At 41.1% G+C, this 21,609-nt stretch overlaps 1 protein-coding gene across 1 annotated transcript in view; it reads left to right on the top strand.

The window, feature by feature from the left end:
• Positions 1-367: 367 nt before the first annotated feature.
• Positions 368-21,609, top strand: part of LOC145346375 (lipoxygenase homology domain-containing protein 1-like) — a 71,807-nt gene continuing 50,565 nt past the window's right edge. The window contains exons 1-2 of the mRNA XM_080193535.1: positions 368-457; positions 1,526-1,733. Coding sequence (XP_080049661.1) covers positions 368-457; positions 1,526-1,733 — 298 coding nt within the window. The remainder of the gene's footprint in view (positions 458-1,525; positions 1,734-21,609) is intronic.

The raw sequence follows: 21,609 nt of genomic DNA, 5'->3' as shown, positions 1-21,609 counted from the left end.
TAAAGGGTTCATTGTTTCTATATAGCATATACTGGTTGAAAGGACATAGAACTGCCATTAGTTGGCAGGGAGGAAATGAGGAACTGTTGGTGGTGGGGATATGAGTTGACATGAAGGGCCGTTGTGTGTGCGTGAGGACATGAGTTGGTACGCAGGGCACGAGTGTCCTGAGTGTATGCAGTGGGTAGAGGGTATGAGTTGACATTTGTTTGCAAGGAGGGCCCTGGAGGCATGAGTAAGGAAGTTTGACCTTACCTTATAGAGATTTGTGCATCCAACTTATGTTTCATGACTTCTCCAAAGGCCCTCAAACCATGAATCATGGAGAATCTGACCCAAATCCATGAAAATTGCTAAGACCGAGGAGATGACTACCCAAACAATAGAGCCAGCCAGGTCAGGAGTGCAGGATTCAGGCTCCCTACCTACGCTCTTGTCTTGTGCCACAAAGAAAGAGGTGAGAATCCCAAAATCTGTGTCCCCTCTGTACAAACTCAGCACTTTGTATCCTCCTCATTATTTGCTTTCCTTCCTTCCTTCATATTGTTAGTAAATTTGGCTACAACATACTCAGTTTGTTCAGGCACATCATTACTATAGATCATGAATAGTTGAGGCTCCAGTCATGAACCCTGTTGCACTCCACTAGTTACAGTTTGCTAATATAAAAATGACAATTTTATCCTAACTCTATTTCCTGTTACTTAGCTAATTCTCTATTTATACTTATATATTATTCCCCAACATCAAAAGCTCTTCTTACCTTATGTAGTTTACATTTTATATGTCACCTTATCAAATGCCATTTGAAAATTCAAATGCACTACAACTACTGGTTCCTCTTTATTCACCCTGCTTCTCATATATCCAAAGGACTCCAATGTATTTGTCAAATGTGATTGTCCTTTTGCAAAATCTTGATGACTTTACTTGATTGTGTTATGATTTTCTAAATGTTCTCGCAGTCCTCAGAGAATCTTGCATCTGTCCTTAAAAAATAACAATTTTGTTTGCTGAAGTTGTGGTACAATTTCCTTTTTGATGGGATTGATGGGAGCAATGCGTCATGACCTCTTTCATAGCAGGCTCTTACACCACTAAAGTTTGCCCTGATTTCCTGAAGCCTGGGGCACGTAGGCATCCGCAGTCACATGTGTATAGCCAAATTCATTGTTCCCTTGCAACTCAGATACCCAACCACTGACCCCACATATACTGACAATGTTCACATTAGTGGGCACAGGCAGGTACAATATTTATACCTGTGGGGCCTATGTGATTAATTTATTTTTATTTTGCAATATTTATTATACCTAAAGGGTCAGAAGCTTTTTTAGGAAACTGCAGTCTGTGTTATCGATATCTAATATTTACAGCAAGTGTTATAACTGAGAGTTTCCATCGAGACAGACAAGAAGACAACTTTGATTGCCATCATTAGCATTAAACCCTGAACCACCATATTGTGATGAAATATTCTCACTAATTCACTGTTTCACTTCTCAATGGATATTCCATTTTGCAGATGAACACATTGGTAATTGAGGCAGTTGATGTTGGGAAACTTCAGGAACTAACCATCCAAATGGAAAGAGGTTCTGATTTGTACCTGGAGAAGATTATTGTGAAGGAAGGAACATATGCAATGATAGAACATGTATTTATGGCACGTGAGTGGTTACATAACCCAAACGATACAAACAATATATCAACATTAACCCTCCCAGTTACAGGTTAGTGAAATTGCAGCAATAGAATTCTTAAAACTTCAGTCAGTTTATTAGATTTTAAATGCTGAAAAGTTTGTAAGTTTAAAAAAGAATCAAGAAATTTGCTCATATATCACCTGTTTTATGTCGCTATGTAGTCTCTTAAACGGTCAATATTGCAGGCTGGAATTGCCTGCTTGTTATGAACTGGAAATGTAACGCCTGCCATTCTACTAAAAGCCAAAACATTGCCATGCAATGCCCCTCCTGAAGCAGGCCTTTTATTCTTTGCATATACAAATAAGAGAGATTACATCTGTTTGATGCTCTCACTGCAAGATTGGTCTCTGTTAAGGCAACATCCAGGAAAACCAGATCTACATGTGCCATATCATGTGGTCCTTAAAGGGATTGCATGTTAGGACACAACCATAAGGTAAGGCACTGAGGAGCCTGCATTCAAAGCACATGGACACTTTCGATTTTCCCCATGGAACTTGCTGCACATCGTCACCGATTCCTGCTGCCATGAACTATACCATTCATGGGCAAGTTAGAAAAAAAACACATTTACAGGAGCATTAAATAACTCACACTTTAAATTAAGCCAATTCAAAGGAACAGGTAACAATTTATACCAAAATCCAAATATCAATATATTCTTAATTAGTAACTTTTCTAGAGAGTTCCTGTCACCTGCTGATATCAGTGAACAGGCTTAGCCTATATTTATAAGAATAATAATTTGCTTCTCTACATCACCAGATAGAAGTGAATAGTGTTTCTGAATAAAGAAATAGAAGGTTAGTTCAGATGAATGTGTGGCTGGAGAAATGGTGCAGGAGGGAGAGCTTTAGATTTCTGGGACATTGGGACCATTTTAGGGAATAGTGGGACTGCAAAAGGCAGGCCAGTTGCACCTGTACCAAAGTGGGACTAGTGTCCAATGAGGAGGTGAGAAATGATTTGGTCAGAGTTGATTGGGAGCAGACCCTTTTAGGTAAATGTGTGGCAGAACAGTGGGACATATTCAAGAAGGAATTAAGGAGAGTACAAGGGCGACATGTTCCAATGAAGAAAAAGGATAGGACCAACAAGTCCTGTGAGCCTGGATATCAAGTGATATACAGCATTGGATAAAGAGGAAAAGGGAGACTTATGGCAGACACTGAGGGCATAAAATAGCAGAAAGTTTAAGGAGTATAGAATGTGCAAGAGGGAATTTAGAACAGCAAAGAGAGGGCATGAAAGGATACTGGTAAGTAAAATAAAGCAAAATCCTAAATTGTTTTGTAAGTGCATTAAGGATAAATGATAACAAGCGAAAGAGTAGGGCCCATTAAAGACCACATTGATAATTTGTGTGTGGAACCAGAGGACGTAGGTAGGGTTCTGACTGAATACTTGTGTTTGTGCTCACTAGTGAGAAAGACAATGCTGGTATAGAAATCAAAGAAAAGGACTGTAATACAGTTGAAGAAATTAATATAGACAGAGAAAGGGTTCTGAGTGGTCTGGCAAGCTTAAACTTTAAGATGAAATGTATCTCAGGCTGTTGAGTGAGGCAAGGTAGGAAATAGTAGGGGTGCTGGCGATAATTTTCAATTCCTTTCTAGCCGCAGGAGAGATGCCAGAGGATTGGAGGGCAGCCAATGTGGTACCATTGTTCAAGAAGGGAGGAAAGGATAAATAGCAAACTACAAGTCAATCAGTCTAACCTCAGTGGTGGGGAAACTATCAAAAGCAATTCTGAGAAATAAAGTTAATCTGCATTTGGAGAGGCAGGGATTAATCAAGAAAAGTTAACATGGTTTTTGTTTAGGGGAGGTCACGTCTGACCAACTTGATTGAATTTTCGATAAGGTGACCAGGTGAGTAGGTGAGAGCAATGCATTTAACCTAGTCTACTTATTTCAGCAAAGCTTATGATAAGATCCCACACTGAAGACTGATAGGGAAGGTAAAAGGCCATGGCATCCAAGGAAATTTGGCAAATTAGATCCAGAATTGGCTGAGTGGCAGGACGCAGAGGGTGATGCTTGAGGAGTGTTTTTCTGACTGGAATACTGTGACCTGTGGGGTCACGCAGAGATCAGTATTGAGGCCCTTGCTGTTAGTGGTTGACTTGAATGCAGGAGAGTTATCAGTAAGTCTGCGGATGATGCAAAAACTGGTAGAGAGGTAAATAGTGAGGATGATTACCTTAGATTGCAGGAGGTTGTAGATAGGCTGGTCAAATGGGCTGATCAGTGGCAGATGGAAATCAATCCAGATAAATATGGGGCAATGCACTTGGGCAGGACAAACAAGACAAGAGAATACATGACTAACGGTAGGACTCTGGAAAGCACCGAGGATCAGGGGGATCTTGATGTGCATGTACACTGTCTCTTAAGGTAGCCGGACAGGTGGATAAAGCGATTTAGAAAGCATATGATATACTTTCCTTAATTAGCTGAGGCTTGAGTTTAAGAGCAGGGGGTATGCTGGAACTATATAAAACACATGTTAGACCACAGCTAGAGTTTAGCATGCAGTTCTGGAATCCACATTATAGGAGGGATGTGATAGCACTGGAAAAGGTGCAGAGAAGATTTGCCAGGGCTGGAGACTGGGCTGGAGATTTTTAGTTATGAAGAGAAATTGGATAGACTGGGGTTGCTTTCCTTGGAGCAGAGGATTGTGAGGGGGGACATGATTGAGATGTATAAGATTATGAAGGGCATAGAAAGAGTGTAAGGAAAGAAATATTTCCTCTTGATGGAGGGATCTATGAGGGACACAGATTTAAGGTAAGGGGCAGGAGGTTTAGAGGGGATGGAAGGAAAAACTTCTTTACCCAAAGGGTGGTGGGAGTCTGGAATTCACTGCCTGAAAGAGTAGTGGAGACAGAGATCTTCATAACCTCAGAAGTATTTAGATGTGCACTTGCAATGCTAAGGCATTAATGCCTACGGACAAGTGTTGAAACATGGGATTAGAATAAGAATGTAAGAACTAGGAGCAGGAGTAGATGATCTGGCCTCTCAGGTCTGCTCCAACATTCAATAAGATCATGACTGATTTTTTGTGGACTCAGCTCTACTTACTCGCCCACACACTATAACCTTTAATTCCTTTACTGTTCAAAGATTTATCTATCCTTGCCTTAAAAACATTCAATGAAGTAGCCTCAATGCTTCTCTGGGCAGGGAATTCCACAGATTCACAACCCTTTGTGTGAAGAAGTTCCTCCTCAACTCAGTCCTAAATCTGCTCCCCTTATTTTGAAGCCATGCCCCTTAGTTCTAGTTTCACCCACCAATGGAAACAACTTCCCTGCTTCTATCTTATCTATTCTCTTCATAATCATAAGATCTCCCCTCATTCTTCTGAATTCCAATGAATATAGCCCTGCCTACTTAATCTTTCCTCATAAGGCAACTCTCTCAACTCCAGAATCAGCCTCTTGAATCTCCTGTACATCCCCTCCAATGCCAGTATATCCTTTCTTAAGTAAGGAAACCAAAACGATACACAGTACTCCAGGTGTGGCCTCACCAGCACCTTATACAGCTGCAACATAACCTTGCTGCTTTTAAACTCCATCCCTCTCGCAATGAAGGACAAAATTCCATTTGCCTTCTTAATTACCTGCTGCACCTGCAAACCAGCATTTTGTGATTCATGCACAAGGACACCTGGGTCCCTCTGCATAGTAGCATGCTGCAATTTTTTACCATTTAAATAATAGTCCATTTTGTTGTTTTTCCTACGAAAATGGATAACCTCACATTTACCAACATTGTACTCCATCTGCCAGATCTTTGCCCACTCACTTAGACTATCTATATCCCTTGCAGACTTTCAGCATCTTCTGCACAGTTTGCTCTGCCACTCATCTTAGTGTCATCTGTGAATTTTGACACACTACACTTGGTCTCCAACTCCAAATCATCTGTGTAAATCGTAAACAATTGTGGTCCCAACACTGATCCCTGAGACACACCACTTGTCACTGATCGCCTACCAGAAAAACACCTATTTACCCCCACTCTTTGCTTTCTGTTAGTTAACCAATCCTCTATTCATTCCAATACAGTTACTATAACACCATGAATCTTTATCTTATGCAGCAGCCTTTGATGTGGCACCTTGTCAAATGTCTTCTGGAAATCCAAACGCACCACATTCACAGGTTCCCCATTGTCCACTGTGCATGTAGTTCTTTCTTTGGTGAAAGAATTCCACCAAATTAGTCAAACATGGCCTGCCCTTCATGAACCCATACTGTGTTTTACCAATGGGACAATTTGTATCCAGATGTCTTGCTATTTCTTCCTTGGTGATAGATTAAAGCATTTTCCCTACTACAGAAGTTAAGCTAACTGGCCTATAGTTACCCACCTTTTGTCTACCTCCTTTTTTAAACAGCGGCGTCACATTTGCTTTTTCCAATTTGTGGGAACCACCCCAGAGTCCAGCAAGTTTTGGTAAATTACCACCAGTGCATTTGCTATTTCCCCCACCATCTTTTTAGTGCCCTGGGAGCACTCCATTAGGGTCAGGAGACTTTCTACCTTTAGAACATAAGAACATAAGAAATAGGAGCTGGAGTAGGCCATCTAGCCCTTCAAGCCTTCAATAAGATCATGGCTGATCTGAAGTGGTTCAGTTCCACTTTCCTGCTTTCTCCCCATAACCCTTAATTCCCTTGCCTACCAAAAACCTATCCACCCGTGTCTTAAATATATTTAGCGAGGTAGCCTCGACCACATCAACGGGCAGAGAATTCCAGAGATTCACCACCCTTTGAGTGAAGAAGTTCCTCCTCAACTCCGTTCTAAACTGCGTCCCCCCCTTATCTTGAGGCTGTGTCCTCTAGTCCTGTTGTCCTTTCTGAGCGGGAAGAATCTCTCTACCTCTACCCTATCCATCCCCTTCATTATCTTGTACGTCTCTATAAGATCCCCCCTCATCCTTCTAAATTCCAACGGGTACAAACCCAGTCTATTCAGCTTCTCTTCATAGTCCAACCCCCTCATCTCCGGTATCAGCCTAGTGAAGCTCCTCTGTACTCCCTCCAAGGCCAAAATATCCTTGCGCAAATGCGGCGACCAAAACTGCACACAGTACTCCAGCTGCGGCCTCACCAGTGCCCTGTACAGTTGCAGCAAGACCTCCCTGCTTTTATATTCAATCCCCCTCGCTATAAAGGCCAGCATCCCACTTGCCTTCCTGTTCACCTGCTGCACCTGCAGGCTGGGTTTTTGCGACTCATGCACAAGGACCCCCAGGTCCCTCTGCACCGTAGCATGCTGCAGCTTTTCGCCCTTTAAATAGTAGTCCCTCCTACTATTATTCTTGCCAAAGTGGATAACCTCACACTTGCTAACATTGTACTCCATCTGCCAGGTCCTCGCCCACTCTCGCTTAGCCTATCTAGATCCCTCTGCAGATTTTCCACACCCTCCGCACAATTTGCTTTTCCACTTATCTTCGTCTCATCAGCAAATTTCGACACCCTACACTCAGCCCCCTCCTCCAAATCATCTATATAAATGGTAAATAGCTGAGGTCCCAGCACCGATCCCTGGGACACTCCACTAGTCACCAACCGCCAATCCAAATAGCACCCATTGATACCAACTCCCTGCCTCCTATTAGACAGCCAATCCTCTATCCACGCTAACACCTTACCCCCAACTCCATGCCCCCTAACCTTCTGAAGCAACCTTTTGTGCAGCACCTTATCAAATGCCTTCTGAAAATCGAGAAACACCACATCCACTGGTTCCTCTCCGTCTACTGCACTAGTCACATCCTCAGAGAATTCCAATAAATTCATCAGACACGACATCCCCTTAATGAATCCGTGCTGCGTCTGCCCTATCAAACAATTTTTCTCAAAGTGCCTCGCTATTTCTTCTTTGACGATGGATTCAAGCATTTTTCCCACAACAGACGTTAAACTAACCAGCCTATAATTCCCTGCCTTTTGCCTGCTACCCTTTTTAAACAGCGGCGTAACATTAGCCGTTTTCCAATCTTCCAGCACTTCCCCCGAATCCAGTGAAGTTTGGTAAATAATCACTAAGGCATCTACTATCACCTCTGCCATTTCCTTCAGAACCCTGGGGTGCATTCCATCCAGTCCTGGGGACTTGTCCGCCATCAGTCCCGCTAGCCGATCAAGCACTGCCTCTCTAGTGACTGTGATCACATTCAGGCCCTCAACTCCTACCATCCTCCTATCTTTAATACCCGGTAAACTATTCACGTCCTCCTCCGTGAAGACCGAGGCAAGAAACTTATTTAGCCCCCATTAGCTTGCCCAACACTACCTCTTTCATGATAATGATAGTTTCTAGGTCCTCACCTGCCATAACCTTCTTGTCATCAATGTTTGACATGTTATTTGTGTCTTCCACTGCGAAGACTGACACAAAATTCCTGTTCAATGCCTCAGCTATTTCCTAGTGAGGTATATCTTAGACTGGCACATGTGCAATGGGCTGAAGGGCCTTCTTTTGTTCTGTATATCTAATATGATTCTATATTCCTGGTAGTGATCAATTAAATGGCCATTGCCAAGGCTGCCATTCCTTTTAAGGATTATGACCTGCTTCCAAGAGTTGCCGGTTCAATCTGAGGGTCAGCAGCAACCTGAACAGTGCCACTACCTGGGGAGGTTTATCCAAGCCCCGTGACTCAATTCCCTTATATCAGATTAGGCTCACAGCAGGCCTTAAAGTGCCAGCAATTTTTGGGAAGATACTTCTCAAACTTCTGTTACAAAAACTTTAAGTAGCCTTTAAGAAACCATTTTACTCCTTTTTATGCCTCAGTTCTACCCAAAATAGATGATAATCAGAGGAATAACCTGAACTTAGTTAGGTTGGAAAAGGCATGCAGGTGTCAGCACCAAAGGGAAGGACAATGGGATATAAACCACCAGTGTAGTGTTATCATTATTTAGTAATGAAAAGTTCAATAATTGATGGAATATGTATAGATTAATTTGAGGGCAAAATAGTGGAAAACTTATCAGAAAAGCAGATCATTTCTAAATGATAGTTGTGAAGAAGAGCCAGCAGTTAACATATGAGTGAAGTGATGTATCTGCCAAAGATAGATCATGAAAGCAGGACAGGTTTGGTAGTAGGCACCACCCATCTTAGCTACTTATAAAAGCTCTGCCATATGTGCATTTTCTGCAGCTTTGCTGCATCTGTCTGCTGATCTGAGTCATTTAAAAAAAAGTATTTGTATCTGACAAGTTTAATAGATTTCTTTGAGTAAATAACAGAGTGAGTTGATAAAGGAAATTCAGTGGATGCTGTCCCCATCTTTTAAAAGAGGAGACAAGATGGCACCAGGTAAGTCCATTAGTTTGACATCAATAATAAAAATGATGCTGGAGGGAATCATAAAATATATGACAGCTGAGAGAAGAACATGTTAGGAACATCCAGGACTGCTTCAGGAAAGTAGTGGCTATTCCACATTTCAGTTGTTTTGTTTTTGAAGTAGGCACCAAGATAGTTGATGAAAAATTGTCTGCTTGGGCTTCTAAAAGGTTTTGACAAGAAACCAAGTAAGAAGTCTTTCTGCAACATTGAATTCTTCAGTATTAATGGCAATATTGAGCTGCGCTGAGAGCTGGATGGAAAGCAATAGACAGAAAGTAATTATAGGTGGATTTGATTCTGCTTGGAGACTGGCTTCCTGCAGGGATTGGCTGTTAACATTTTGCCCTTTACTATTGTTATCAATAATGTACATGTGGGTGTTGGAGCCAAAAATCTGCAAGTTTGCAGATCATCTTAAGATTTATGCAAATGTTTATATTGTACATGATGCTCTCTGCTTCAGATTGATCAAAATCATTAAGGAATTGGGATTGTGATTGACAAATTATGTTTCATTTGAGAAATGCAGTTTTATACATAAGGGCTGGATGAATACCAGTTACATGTACACCTTTCACAAAAAAAAACAAGTGGAGAAAGAAAGAAATTAGCTCTAAAAATTCATGAGAAATGTTATAAAACAATTGAATGAACAGGATGAGTATAGAAAGGGCAAGAAATTGGACGTGAGAAATGTTAGATCAACTGTGATCCTATTGAATGGTAGAACAGGCTTGAGGGCCTGAACCGCCTACCCCTGTTCCTATTTCTTATAGTCTTGTGGTCTTATGGTGCATTTATAGGATTTAGCATTCTAATGTACTCGTAAAATATTTTGGTCAGGCCCCCATTTGATCACAGTATGCAATTTTGGCCTATTTACATGAGGGGTAATATTGCAGGCTTTTGTAAAGATGAAGAGAAGAGTCACAATAGTAATTCACAGTTTGAAGCATCTTAGTAATTAAAGTAGGCTAACTGTAGTGAACTGTAGACTTGAGGATAATTTGATCAACATTTGCAAGATTAATTGATGCCAATACTCTGGATGAATTGTGATTTCATTAGTGGGAATCTGTAGCACTAACCATTCTACACCTTCCTTTGGAGGTTCCTACATTTATATTTTAATTGCAGGTGCCACACCATTGCAGGCACGCGTAGGCATTCACTGAAGATGTGAGTGGGAAATGCAACATTGGCAAGCCACTCACCGACCCATCAACCAGGAAAAACTCCATCTGCTCCCCTATTTGGGGAAGAGGGGGTAAAAATATTTGGCCTAAAATCTTCATGGCTCTAAGCCATATCCCTGACTTGGACCCCCAGCTAGATTGCCTACTTGCCTTCCAACTGGCCTGCTTACCGTTTTTCACTCAACCTGTTGTCCTGCCAGTTGATCCCAAGATAGGCCTAAGGAATCTCCTATGTCTGAGTCCTTTTTGTGGCTATCCACAGCCCTCTACCACATGTGACCTTACTTTGAGCAGATGAATGTTCCATCCCAATTAGGGCCTTTCTTTCTGGCACTAAAGACTGCAGTCCAACATATCCACGTCCTGGCCTATTTTGTTGCCTCCCCCGCCACCACCATTCCTGGCTCACTTATGGCAGGCTTGCATCAGAAGCATTCAATACTGTCCCCCGTTCCACTTACCCCACACCTTTGAGGAAAGTGCAATTTTTGTTGATTGAGCTCATTAGCTCAGTGAAGCAAAATAGTATCACTGTGTGCTAGATGTAGCGCAAATGTGTTATGATTGTGATGCACACCTTCCGCCTCCATCACTAAATCAAATGGCAGATTGAAACTAAACTGGTTATGAAAGTATTCAGAAAGTAAACTTGCTTTAACTAAAAAATATCTTCAATTGATTTAGAACTTCAGTCAAGCAGTGAATACATTGAACCACCCTCCTGGCAGCAACTTAAATCAGGTACATTGATGACCAGTGTAAATCTTATGTTGCTTTTGTAAAATAAAAATCACACGACAGTGCTTAATATTGGATATTGCTCTTGATCCAGGTGGCAAATGGAAAGTCTATCTCACAAACCTGAATGGCAATACAGTGAATAGGATTGAGTTAGAAATGGTAATATTTGGAAAATTGAAAAAATCTAACCCCATTCCTTTGTCAACTGAGCTAAGTCGTTATGTGGACTCTGTGAAATTTGAGGTACGTCATTAATGCCTACAATACAGAATGGTACCTATTTGTGTAACATCAATAAGCCCACTGGTTAACAGGTATAGTTCAAGATATGGACTGAGTGTGTCTTTATCTGCAGGTGATATTTGTTTCTCTGAGATAAATGCCCTTCTGGCAGTATTCCTTTCTCTGAGCTATGCAACAGGAACTGGACATATATAACAAGATTTTGCATTTATATAGTACCTTTAATGTAGTAAAATGCCCAAACGTACTTTACAAAAAGTTAACAAGGGAAAAATGTATCAATGTTGTGTTCCCAGTGCAAACCACACTGAAAATGAGTGTAAGTCAGACTTAGAGCGTACAGCATTTCTTGTACTTATAGTCCTTTCACTCATGGTTCTCTCCTGGAAGTTGTGCTGTAAAGTCATCAAACTTCTTCTAGTACTGCACCTAGATCCTCAATTACATTTCTGGCCCTATCACAATGACTATTTGCTCCGACTTACTTCTCTGTGTCCATCTGGACAGCCTTCTGGTTTCCTGTAGATAAAGGACCTCGCTCATCCTTTGTTTTAGTTCTTTCACAGGGCATCGCTGGCCAAGCTAACATTTTTGTTGCCCATTCCTAATTGACCATGAGAAGGTGCTGGTGAGCTAGCTTCATGAATTGCTATAGTCCACGTGCTGTAGAAACACCCACAGAGCTATTAGGAGGGGATTTCCTAGTGACAATGAAGAAATGGTGATAGTCAGGATGATGTTTGGCTTGGATGGGAATTTGCAGGGGATGGTGTTTGCATGCATCTGCTTCCATTGTTCTTGGAGCTAGTAGAAGTCACCTGCTTAGAAGGTGCTACTGAAAGAACTTTAATTGCTGCATTGCATTATGCAGATGGTACACATTGCTGCTATTGTGCATATGTGGGGAGGGAGTGGATGTTTAAGATTGTGAATGGGGTACAGATCAAGGGAACTGCTTTGTCCTGGATGGTGTCAAGCTTCTTGAACGTTGTTGGAGCTGCACTCATCCAGGCAAGTGGAGAATATTCTATCGCACTCCTCCTTTGTGTCTTGTACTTGGTGGACAGGCTTTGAGGAGTCAGGAGCTGGGTTACTCACCACAGAATTCCCAACCTCTGACCAGCTCTTTAGCCATAGTATTTACATAGCTGGTTTAGTTAAGTATCAGGTCAATAGTAACCCTCAGGATGTTGACAATGAGAGACTTAGCAATGGCAATGCTAGATTCACCTTTGGATTCACCTTTGGGTTCTCTCACTCTTCTATAACATAGCCCCCATTGTTAACAAGGAGAGCTTGAGCTGCTCTCTTCCATGCTATTATATTTTTGTGTTTTTTTTCAAGCTTCCAGTCCAAGCACCAGTCAAAATACATCTCTTTAAGAGCTGCATGCTGACTTTAAGTGGTACAGGCAAGATTGAGCTTCTGCTAACCTTTTGCAATTCATATCACTTGCTCACACATGCAGAGACCAAAGAAGTGTTTCATGCTGGCTGCATACGACAATCGTATCAATGAACAGGCAACCTGAAACCAGACTGCTTCAGAATGAACAGACACAGGTTCATTGCACAGCACAGTCCATGTGCCCATTTTCAGGGCCTATCCAATGTTGTCCCAAGAAAGTTGAGGGGAATTTAGGGTTGGCTACTAGATTTTCACTCCATATTTATTTAATTAACTAAACTTAAACTACCAAGTTGTTGGTGGTGGTGCTTGAATCACACCTCTGAATCATTTGTCCAGGTTACCCCTTTATACCCCTTAATAGAATTGCAAACTTTTTACAGCACAGAATCAGGCCATTTGGTCTAACAGGTCAATACCAGTATTTACACTTTACATATGCCTCTTCTACCCTTCATCTCACCCTCTTAATATATGCTTTCTGCTTCAGATAATTATCTGGATTTCCTTTAAACCACCTATAATAACTACCTGAGCAACTTTCTTTCCAAGGAGTATGTGGCCTCTTATTTCCCTTACCAAAATGCATTACTTGGCAATTAGCTACATTGAAATTTGACATGCAGACAACTATTCTGCAACGGCACTCATAGCTGAGAGTTTCCATGCCCAGTTGGGGTGGACATGTTTGGCAGCATGATCTCACAAGATGGCTGGGGCAAGGCAGCATGGACTGATGCAAGTACACATCCATATGTTAGGAGGAAGTGAGTGGAAAGTGGCCACGCACTGGGGGAAGTTTTTCAAAAGTAAGCTTTCTTCCGCAGCTCAAAACTTTCAGCAGTGGCCCCATTGACATGCATGGCGTCAGGCCTCCGAACCTTCTTTACCCATTCAAGCAATGCAAAACCACAAATGTGCCACCAAATGCGTTTACCCCTTGGGCGCAGACTGCAAATTAATGTGGATTTTAGAGAAGATGCAGAACAACTGGATGACTGAGCAATTGTAGGATCCTCTTGCTAAAAATAAGCATGCAGCAATGCCTGAAGGGGTGGTTAAAGCCCCCTGCAATGTACTTACGGACAGCATGAGGACAGGATGGGTGGAGGAGCTGAGGTGTCTTTGGGAGTGAATGGTGATGTCCCTTGAGCTCAAAGTGAATGAGACCCCTGTGGATTTGTGATGTATGTGAGTTGAGAGTGATGAGAAATAACTTAACCCGGTGGAACAGAGGAGATTCATCCATCCTCTTATGGCATTGGGTGGCTGCCCTCTTTTTGTGGGTGCTGGCAGTGACAGCCAAACCAAAGTGTTGAGATGTCAATGCTGCACCTGTATTATAAAACAGAGTTTGATCTTCACCCTCTCACTGTTCTCGTGGCTCCGATTTACTTGGTGCCTCCCGATTTACATGTAGAGATGCCACCTGTTACTCTGCATCCTCCCCCACTAATCCTGGATCCTGTCACTGTGGTGGTAGTCGATGACCGACCTTTGCACAGCTTATCTTTCACATTGCCCCCTTTGTCTGTGTCTTCCCTGATTAGTGCAAGCTTAAAAGCCTCAGTAGCATATCTCTTTTTTTCAGAAATATTTGAGTTCTATATAACCAAATTAATCTGTCCAGTTTCTAAATGATTTTTTTCTGGTAAATCTGCCTGTAAAGATTCAGTAAAGATATTCATCCAACCACTGACATGAAACTAACTAGTCCATAATTCCCTGGATTTGTTCGAAATCCCTTTTTGTATATAGGAATAACAGTAGTTGTCCACTAATCCTCTGGCACTGTTCCCTACCAGAGGTAAATCTCCTTACTGCAGCATCCATTTAAAGTTGATCCTTTGATTGTGGATGATGTTGCCAAGGTACAGCATTTAGAAAAAGCAGAGGGGCCAAGGATAGATGCTTGGAGGTTGCAGTTGCTGTGTAGCACTGATATCATATGCCACCTAATAAAAACTGCATGAAATTCCTACAAATTTTCAGTTTTAGATATAAGGGCAGGCTAAACGGGAATCGAAGCAGAAGGTGCTAACTGCACAAAATGAAGAATGTCACAGAAGGATGTCACCATACAACCTGGTGATTGATTTTGATCTTCCTTTTAAAGAGGTTTGATCTTTCCTCAATTACAACATTTCGTAATACTTCATTGCTTGTGAAGTGGATTGTGAAAGGCACTATATGAATGCAAGCTCCTTCTTTAATGGTGCAATGGTTTCAGCATCACAATTACATGTTTTCTATTTTTGTAAGTTGGAAATTAAATTTGAAAACCACCAATTGTGTAGTGTAAATATATTTTGCTTAGTAATCAGACAATAAACTGAGTCCAGATACCATCCCCTTCAGCCTGAGACAAATATTTTAAGTGTGCTTAATAAGAGCAGCTAAGTAACAAACCTGTAATTATAGTATTATAAGATGTAAGTAAATGCAATGCAAGCAACTGAGATCCGAAACTATTTATAGACTGCTGGTGACAAATGCTGTGTGAAGCTAGCAGTACTGATGAAGAGCACCATCTAAAATACTAATCTCATGCTAAAGATCATGCTGTGTACTTTCAAAATGTCCTTGAGATTTTCACTTGTGTATGTACTAACTTGTATTGTCCCAGCCACATCATTGGGCATATTACTTTCCCTAAAGCCTGGGCACTGCTCATTTCCCAGGAACTAGGGCGATCCAATGCATTATGCTTCCTCTGCTTTTGTTTTTCTCCCAGGATTTCTGGGGTTTCTCAGGAGCTTGGAGCAAGGCCTGTATCTGCAATGGTCAAAGACACAGAATTGGGATATTAGTGACAAATAATCTCCTGCTTAAATTTCCCATCCTTATGTCTCAGGGACACTGAGATTGGCACCTTAAAGAAGCTTACCCCTGGGCCCTATCCCAGGCTGGAGGGGCTGAGGGACTTAGAGAAAAGTGATTAAGGGCCAATAGGTAAATGGTCTTTTTTGTCAGGTATAGCTGAATACTAGAGTGCAGGGAAAGTCTTTCTTATTCTTGTTCTACAGCTGGATCTATGACCAATCACAGAGTACAGGCTGTTCAGACCTGGAGCAGTACTCCTGATTCTCTCATTAATTCCTGATTCTAGAACCTGTCAGAGGTGCTGAGGATGCAATTGAGTCATCTTAGTAATCCAACTGAGAAATTTAGGCCACCATAGCAGATGGAGCTCACTCAAACTAGAAGTGTTCCAAGGTGAAGCGCATAACCAAGAAGGGAATATTAGAGTTATTTTGCCTAACCCATTCTGTAGTAAACAGTTTCTTCCAATTTCTTGTCATCTGTGAATATGACAAGGCTTTATTGAGTTCCTGTTCTCAGAATCACAGAATTATAATGGTGCACAAGGGGACCATTCAACTCATTGTGTCAACACAGATGCTGGAATTTTACCGGCAAGCCCACCCAAGGCTCGTAAAATCACAGCTGACAGAGAATGCCATTCTGCAAGATTCATCTGCCCTGATTTCAGGGCGGGCGTACCAGTAAAATCAGGACCAGGATTTCTGAATGAGCATTATGATTTAGTGCCGCTCTCCTGCCTTTTCCCCGTACCCTTACACAAGGTTTCTATTCAAATAATCAAATACACAAATAATGAGTAGATCATTCAGCCATTTCCAAGTAACTAATCTAATTGAAAGCAAGAGAGGTTTTAACACTGATTCTCTAGAATAGGAAAATCTAGTCTGCAGTGCAATGATATGAAAAACATTAGGTTATAACAAAGTTTAAAAGAATGTCTGGAATGTCAAAATTAATGTACTTGTATTAGCATGTAAAGCCTTAAATTTAAAAAATCATGGAGTAAGTTGTCAATTATTTTTTATTAACTTAACAGTATTATTAGATAGTTGGTCTTGGTATAATTAATCATGTTGATGTGATTCTAGTTGGAATGACTAACAAGTTTTAGTCCCCAAACATTACGACAATAATAATCGACTATATTGTGGTGCAACATTTAAAACTGAATTGAAAATATTTGGTGTTTTTAAAGACACTGCTGGGATTTGATTTTAAAATAACATAATGACATAGCTTCCACAACACTCCAAAATTCCAGATTAATCTCCCGGAAGACATAGGCAGCCCCTGGAAGGTTCGTCTTGGACTTGGAAAGCCAGGGAAAAAATCAGCTCCACCAATATCTCCAGTCTTACTTCGCTATTTTAAGATGCAAAATGTAACTAATCTAGCAACATTTAGCTACTCCATTAATGAGAGCCTTCCTGTACATTTGAGTGGTGACAAATGGCTTGAGTTCCCTGTAGAATGGCCAGAACAACCGACTAAATCTGGTGAGTGTGAGATCCTGATTAAAAATATCCTTTCATTATATTCTTCTGTATCCCATAAAATTGCATAATTTCACTGTTGTCATTATGGCTTTAAAATTCTGTCAGCCTACACTGGTCTCTTATTATGGTACCAGCCTGAGACCAAAAGAACACTGAGAGATGCAGCTGAAATCGGCATTATCTACTATTTTCCTCAGGATTCTGCAGGTCGTCTTTGGAATTACAGTACAAACCTTGTGGAATTTAAGGATCAACATTTCCTGCACTGTTTTACTGTTGAGGGATGTGAAGATTGCAGTCAAAAGACAGAATTTTCCTGTCCTGCCTGCCACAGGAATCGTAGTCGGCGGGACAGGACAATGCAAAGGTCTGTTGACCTCTGGTCTTGGGGTGAGCATGGCTGGAAAATCCTGCCTTAAAATCTGCATAAAAGGAAAGAAAATAAATTAGCTTTCAAGTGATGTTTTTAGTTTTAAAATGTACTGGTATTTAACAAAGAGAGAAAACAATGGAGATACTTAGCAGGTTAGACAGCATCTGTCAAAAAAATCAGCTGATGTTTCATGTATAAATCATTTATTTGAAACAAAATATCACAGAGCAACAGCATTTGAAAAGGTACAGAACAGAGAAAAAAAGAGAAATATATTAAACACAGACCAGGCTGCACATACATATAATGACGTGTAAAATGCCTTGGTAAAAAATCAGAAAATGGTAAAAGAGCAGAAGTGAAATATTCAGGAATTGAAAGTAGACATAAATTTGAAAGAAAATTAAGGAATGAGCGACACTTGTAAGACACTGAGTGTGAGACAAAGTAAAAAGGAATTGGTAGTAAAAATTGAATAATCTGGCAAAGTGAAGTAGGCATTAGCAACATATTGGCCTGATGGAAGAAAAATGTATGCTGGCAAAAATTTTTGATCTTTGCTTTGAAACAAGACTAGAAAAACTGGAGCACCTCAAAATGATTAGGAGTTTTAATAGCTACAGCTGAAATAACTGATAGCTCAACTGCATAAATGTAAAATAGTTATCCAAAGAGTGAAGAGAGAAGTTTGAAGAATGTGATTACGCAGGTGTTGTGAGAATGCCAAATCAAAAATAGTAGTGGTAGCAGTATTCATGGTTGCATTTGAACACTGAGAAAAGAAAATCCTAAAAGCACTTGGGCAGCACCTTGGCACAGTGATTAGCATTGCTGCCTCATGGTGTCGGGGACCCAGTTAGATTCTTGGCTTGGGTTACTGTCTGCGCCAGTTTTGAGGAGTTCCAGGGACCCGGATTCGATTCCCAGCTTGGGCCACTGTCTGTGTGGAACACTGTTTGCATGTTCTCCCCGTGTCTGCATGGGTTTCTTCCCACATACTGAAAGACATATTGGTTGGATGCATTGACTCGAACAGGCATTGGAATGTGGTGACTCAAGGAATTTCTCAATAACTTTATTGCAGTGTTAATGTAAGCCTTACTTGTAACTAATAAGTAAACTTTTTTTTTACTTTTTCTTCCCACAGTCCGAAAGATGTGCTGATTAGATGCACTGTCTATGCTAAATTCTCCCTCAGTGTACCTGAACAGGCGCCAGAGTATGGCGACTAGGGAATTTCACAGTAACTTCATTGCAGTACTAATGTAAGCTTACTTGTGACACTACGTAAAAAAAAAAACAGGGAAAAAGGATGATGAAATTAGATTAAATGAACAACACTCTCAGAGAACTGGCATGAGCACCTAGATCCAAATGGCTTCCTTCCTCACATAATAGCTCCAGTTAATAAACAACATTATCATGAATCTTTTTCTGATATAATCTCTCTATTTGAAGCTCCATAATGCAAATACATGTGGAAAAAAAAGTTAAAACTATCAGTAACTTGGGAACTAATTAAGGTGGACAAAAACAGGTAAATCTGGGAAATTGTATTATGCAATAATGTTGGTCTCCACCTGAAAAGCAAACCATGCAAATTTCTTCTGCCAGTCTAGTGGGTCATAGTTTCATGCACCCTGAGAAGTCTCAGATAGTCTCATCTCCCTGAATGCTCATTGCTTCCATTTCATCTATCCTAATGATCTGAACTTCAAATGTAGGCTCCAAGAATTGGATAGAATGACACAAGTGAGGCCCACAGCCTGTTTCCCAACTAGGATCACAGTTTGGGATAGCCATTCAGATAAGTTTCTCTCCCAAGCAAAATCAGCCTTTGATGTAATCAATAACAACAACTTGTACTTTACATAGTTAAATATCGCAGCATGCTTCACAGGAACATAATCAGACCAAATATGAAAGAGTCTAGGGTCTAGAGAAATGAAGACACTGCAATCAGTGGTGAAATGAAGGAAATCAAGGATACACAAGGCTCAAATTGGAGCAGAAAGTTCCAGAAGGGTTTTAGGGCTGGAGGAGATTACAGAGGTCGGTAGGAATAAGACTGTGTGGAGCGGGGGCGGGGGGAGGTGTGTGTGTGGTGGGAGGGATGGTATTTAACAAGGACTGTGGATGTGTTATCACTGAATTTATACAACTGTCTCAAGTCAAGACCTACTTTTGCCTCTAGCCATATCTTTTTATTTGCTTCATGTTTCCATAAAAATTAGTTTGTTCCTCAAGAGAGAAAACACCTGCTAACCCAAGAGTAGAAAATACTTGTGCTCAGGTGGGATTTAATTTAAACTGTTTGTTAAAGTGAATGGATTGATAGTACCATGATGTGTTGCAATCTTATGACATTACAGGTTAGTATTAAGCTTTTCATAGATTTCCTTCCTGAAGGCTGCATCCTAAGGAATGCATTGCAGGACAGGAAAACTTCTGGAGTTCCGGACAAAACTCTCAACGATTCGTGAGGATTTTGAGCCACAACAAGACCCGCTGACCCAGTTACTTTCTTCAGGATTCCAGCCACCAAAGTTTGTGTCTACTTAACACCAGTTAACAACACTTACCAATCTGAGTTTCTGCTGGAACACTTAGTTATGTAAAGACAAGTCTTTTTTATTTATTCTTTTGTGGGGTGTGGGCGTCACAGACTGGGCCAGCACTTATTGTCCATCTCGACTTGCTCTTGAGGAGGTTGTGCTTAGCTGTTGTAGTCCATGTTTTTTATATAATGGAATGGCTTGTTAAGGCCCCTACAATTCAGTCACATAGCTGTGGGTTTGGAGTCACATATAAACCAGGTAATGACAGTAGGTGTTCCTTCCCTTAGTGAACCAGATGCGTTTTTATGATCATCAACAATGGTTTCACAGTTGCCATTATGTCGAATTAATTCCAGATTTATTGTTTGAATTCCACCAGTTGCTGCAGTGAGATTTGAACCCACATCCCCAGAACACCAGACTGGATCTCTGGATTACTGGTTCAGTGACCTTACCACAACACCGCCACCACTGTCTATTTATTCCGTACTAAGAATGCACCTTACTGCTTCAGTATCCAGTTCTGATTCTTTGATGACTACAGTCCACACCTAATTAATAAACTAGGCTTGTACTCGTTAGAGTTTAGAAGAATGAGGGGAGATCTCATTGAGACATATAAGATGATGAATGGGATGGATAGGATAGAGGTGGAGAGACTCTTCCCGCTCAAAAAAGACAGTAGGACTAGGGGGCACAGCCTCAAGATAAAAGGGGGTGGGGGGCGGTTTAGAACGGAGTTGAGGAGGAACTTCTTCACTCAAAGGGTGGTGAATCTCTGGAATTCTCTGCCCGTTGAAGTGGTGGAGGCTGCCTCGCTAAATATTTTTAAGACGTGGGTTGATGGGTTTTTGATAAGTGAGGGGATTAAGGGTTATGGGGAGAGGGCGGGAATGTGGAACTGAGCCACGACAGATCAGCCATGATCTTATTGAATGGCGGGGCAGGCTCGAAGGGCTAGATGGCCTACTCCTGCTCCTATTTCTTATGTTCTTATGTTCTTATTCCCTCTAATCGGCTATTTTTTGTGAGGCAAAATGCCCAGCCACCAAAGTGATATGACTAGGAACTCTTAACATTTCCTGCAGGGGGCTCTGTTGTATATTCAGGAGTAGAACATTATAGTAGTATTCACTATCCTGACTAGTTCATTGTTGTTGAATGGGAGGGCAATGCAGTTTAGCTTTGTGATTAATTAAGGGTGTGAAGCACTTAAATTGAAGGAAAAGAGAGGGCAGAAGCTGGCTCATAATGCCATTGTGCAGGACCTCCCAGATTTGCAGACTTTTGGCAGACATAAGAGCGAATATAAGTACTCCTGATTTGGTGCTGAGCTGAAAAGAGTGATGGAGGCACAGTCAGTGTAATTTCAGCCGTCGTACACATGGTAAGTCAGTGCTGGAAACAGTTTAATTAATTAACTCACAAGGCTGGCATGTCATGACTACACACACTTGTGTTGCAAAACTGTTAGAAGCATGCTGCACTAACAGATTCACATAATCTGACTGTGCAACTTAGTAGGGTGAATATTCACTGTGTACTTGTTATTCGACATACACATAATGTACCTTATTCCACAAAGAGTTTAGTGATAAAAATTGCAAAGGTCATAGAAAAGAATTTGAGATTTGGTGTTAATGGCTAGAAAATGGCCAGAATTCTCTGG

This window comes from Carcharhinus amblyrhynchos, chromosome 8 (genome assembly GCF_965287045.1).
Source record: "Carcharhinus amblyrhynchos chromosome 8, sCarAmb.v2.hapA, whole genome shotgun sequence".
In the NCBI taxonomy this organism is placed as follows: Eukaryota; Metazoa; Chordata; class Chondrichthyes; order Carcharhiniformes; family Carcharhinidae; genus Carcharhinus; species Carcharhinus amblyrhynchos.
The sequence above is the reverse complement of the archived record's forward strand: the minus strand, read 5'-3'. Positions and strand labels throughout refer to the sequence as shown.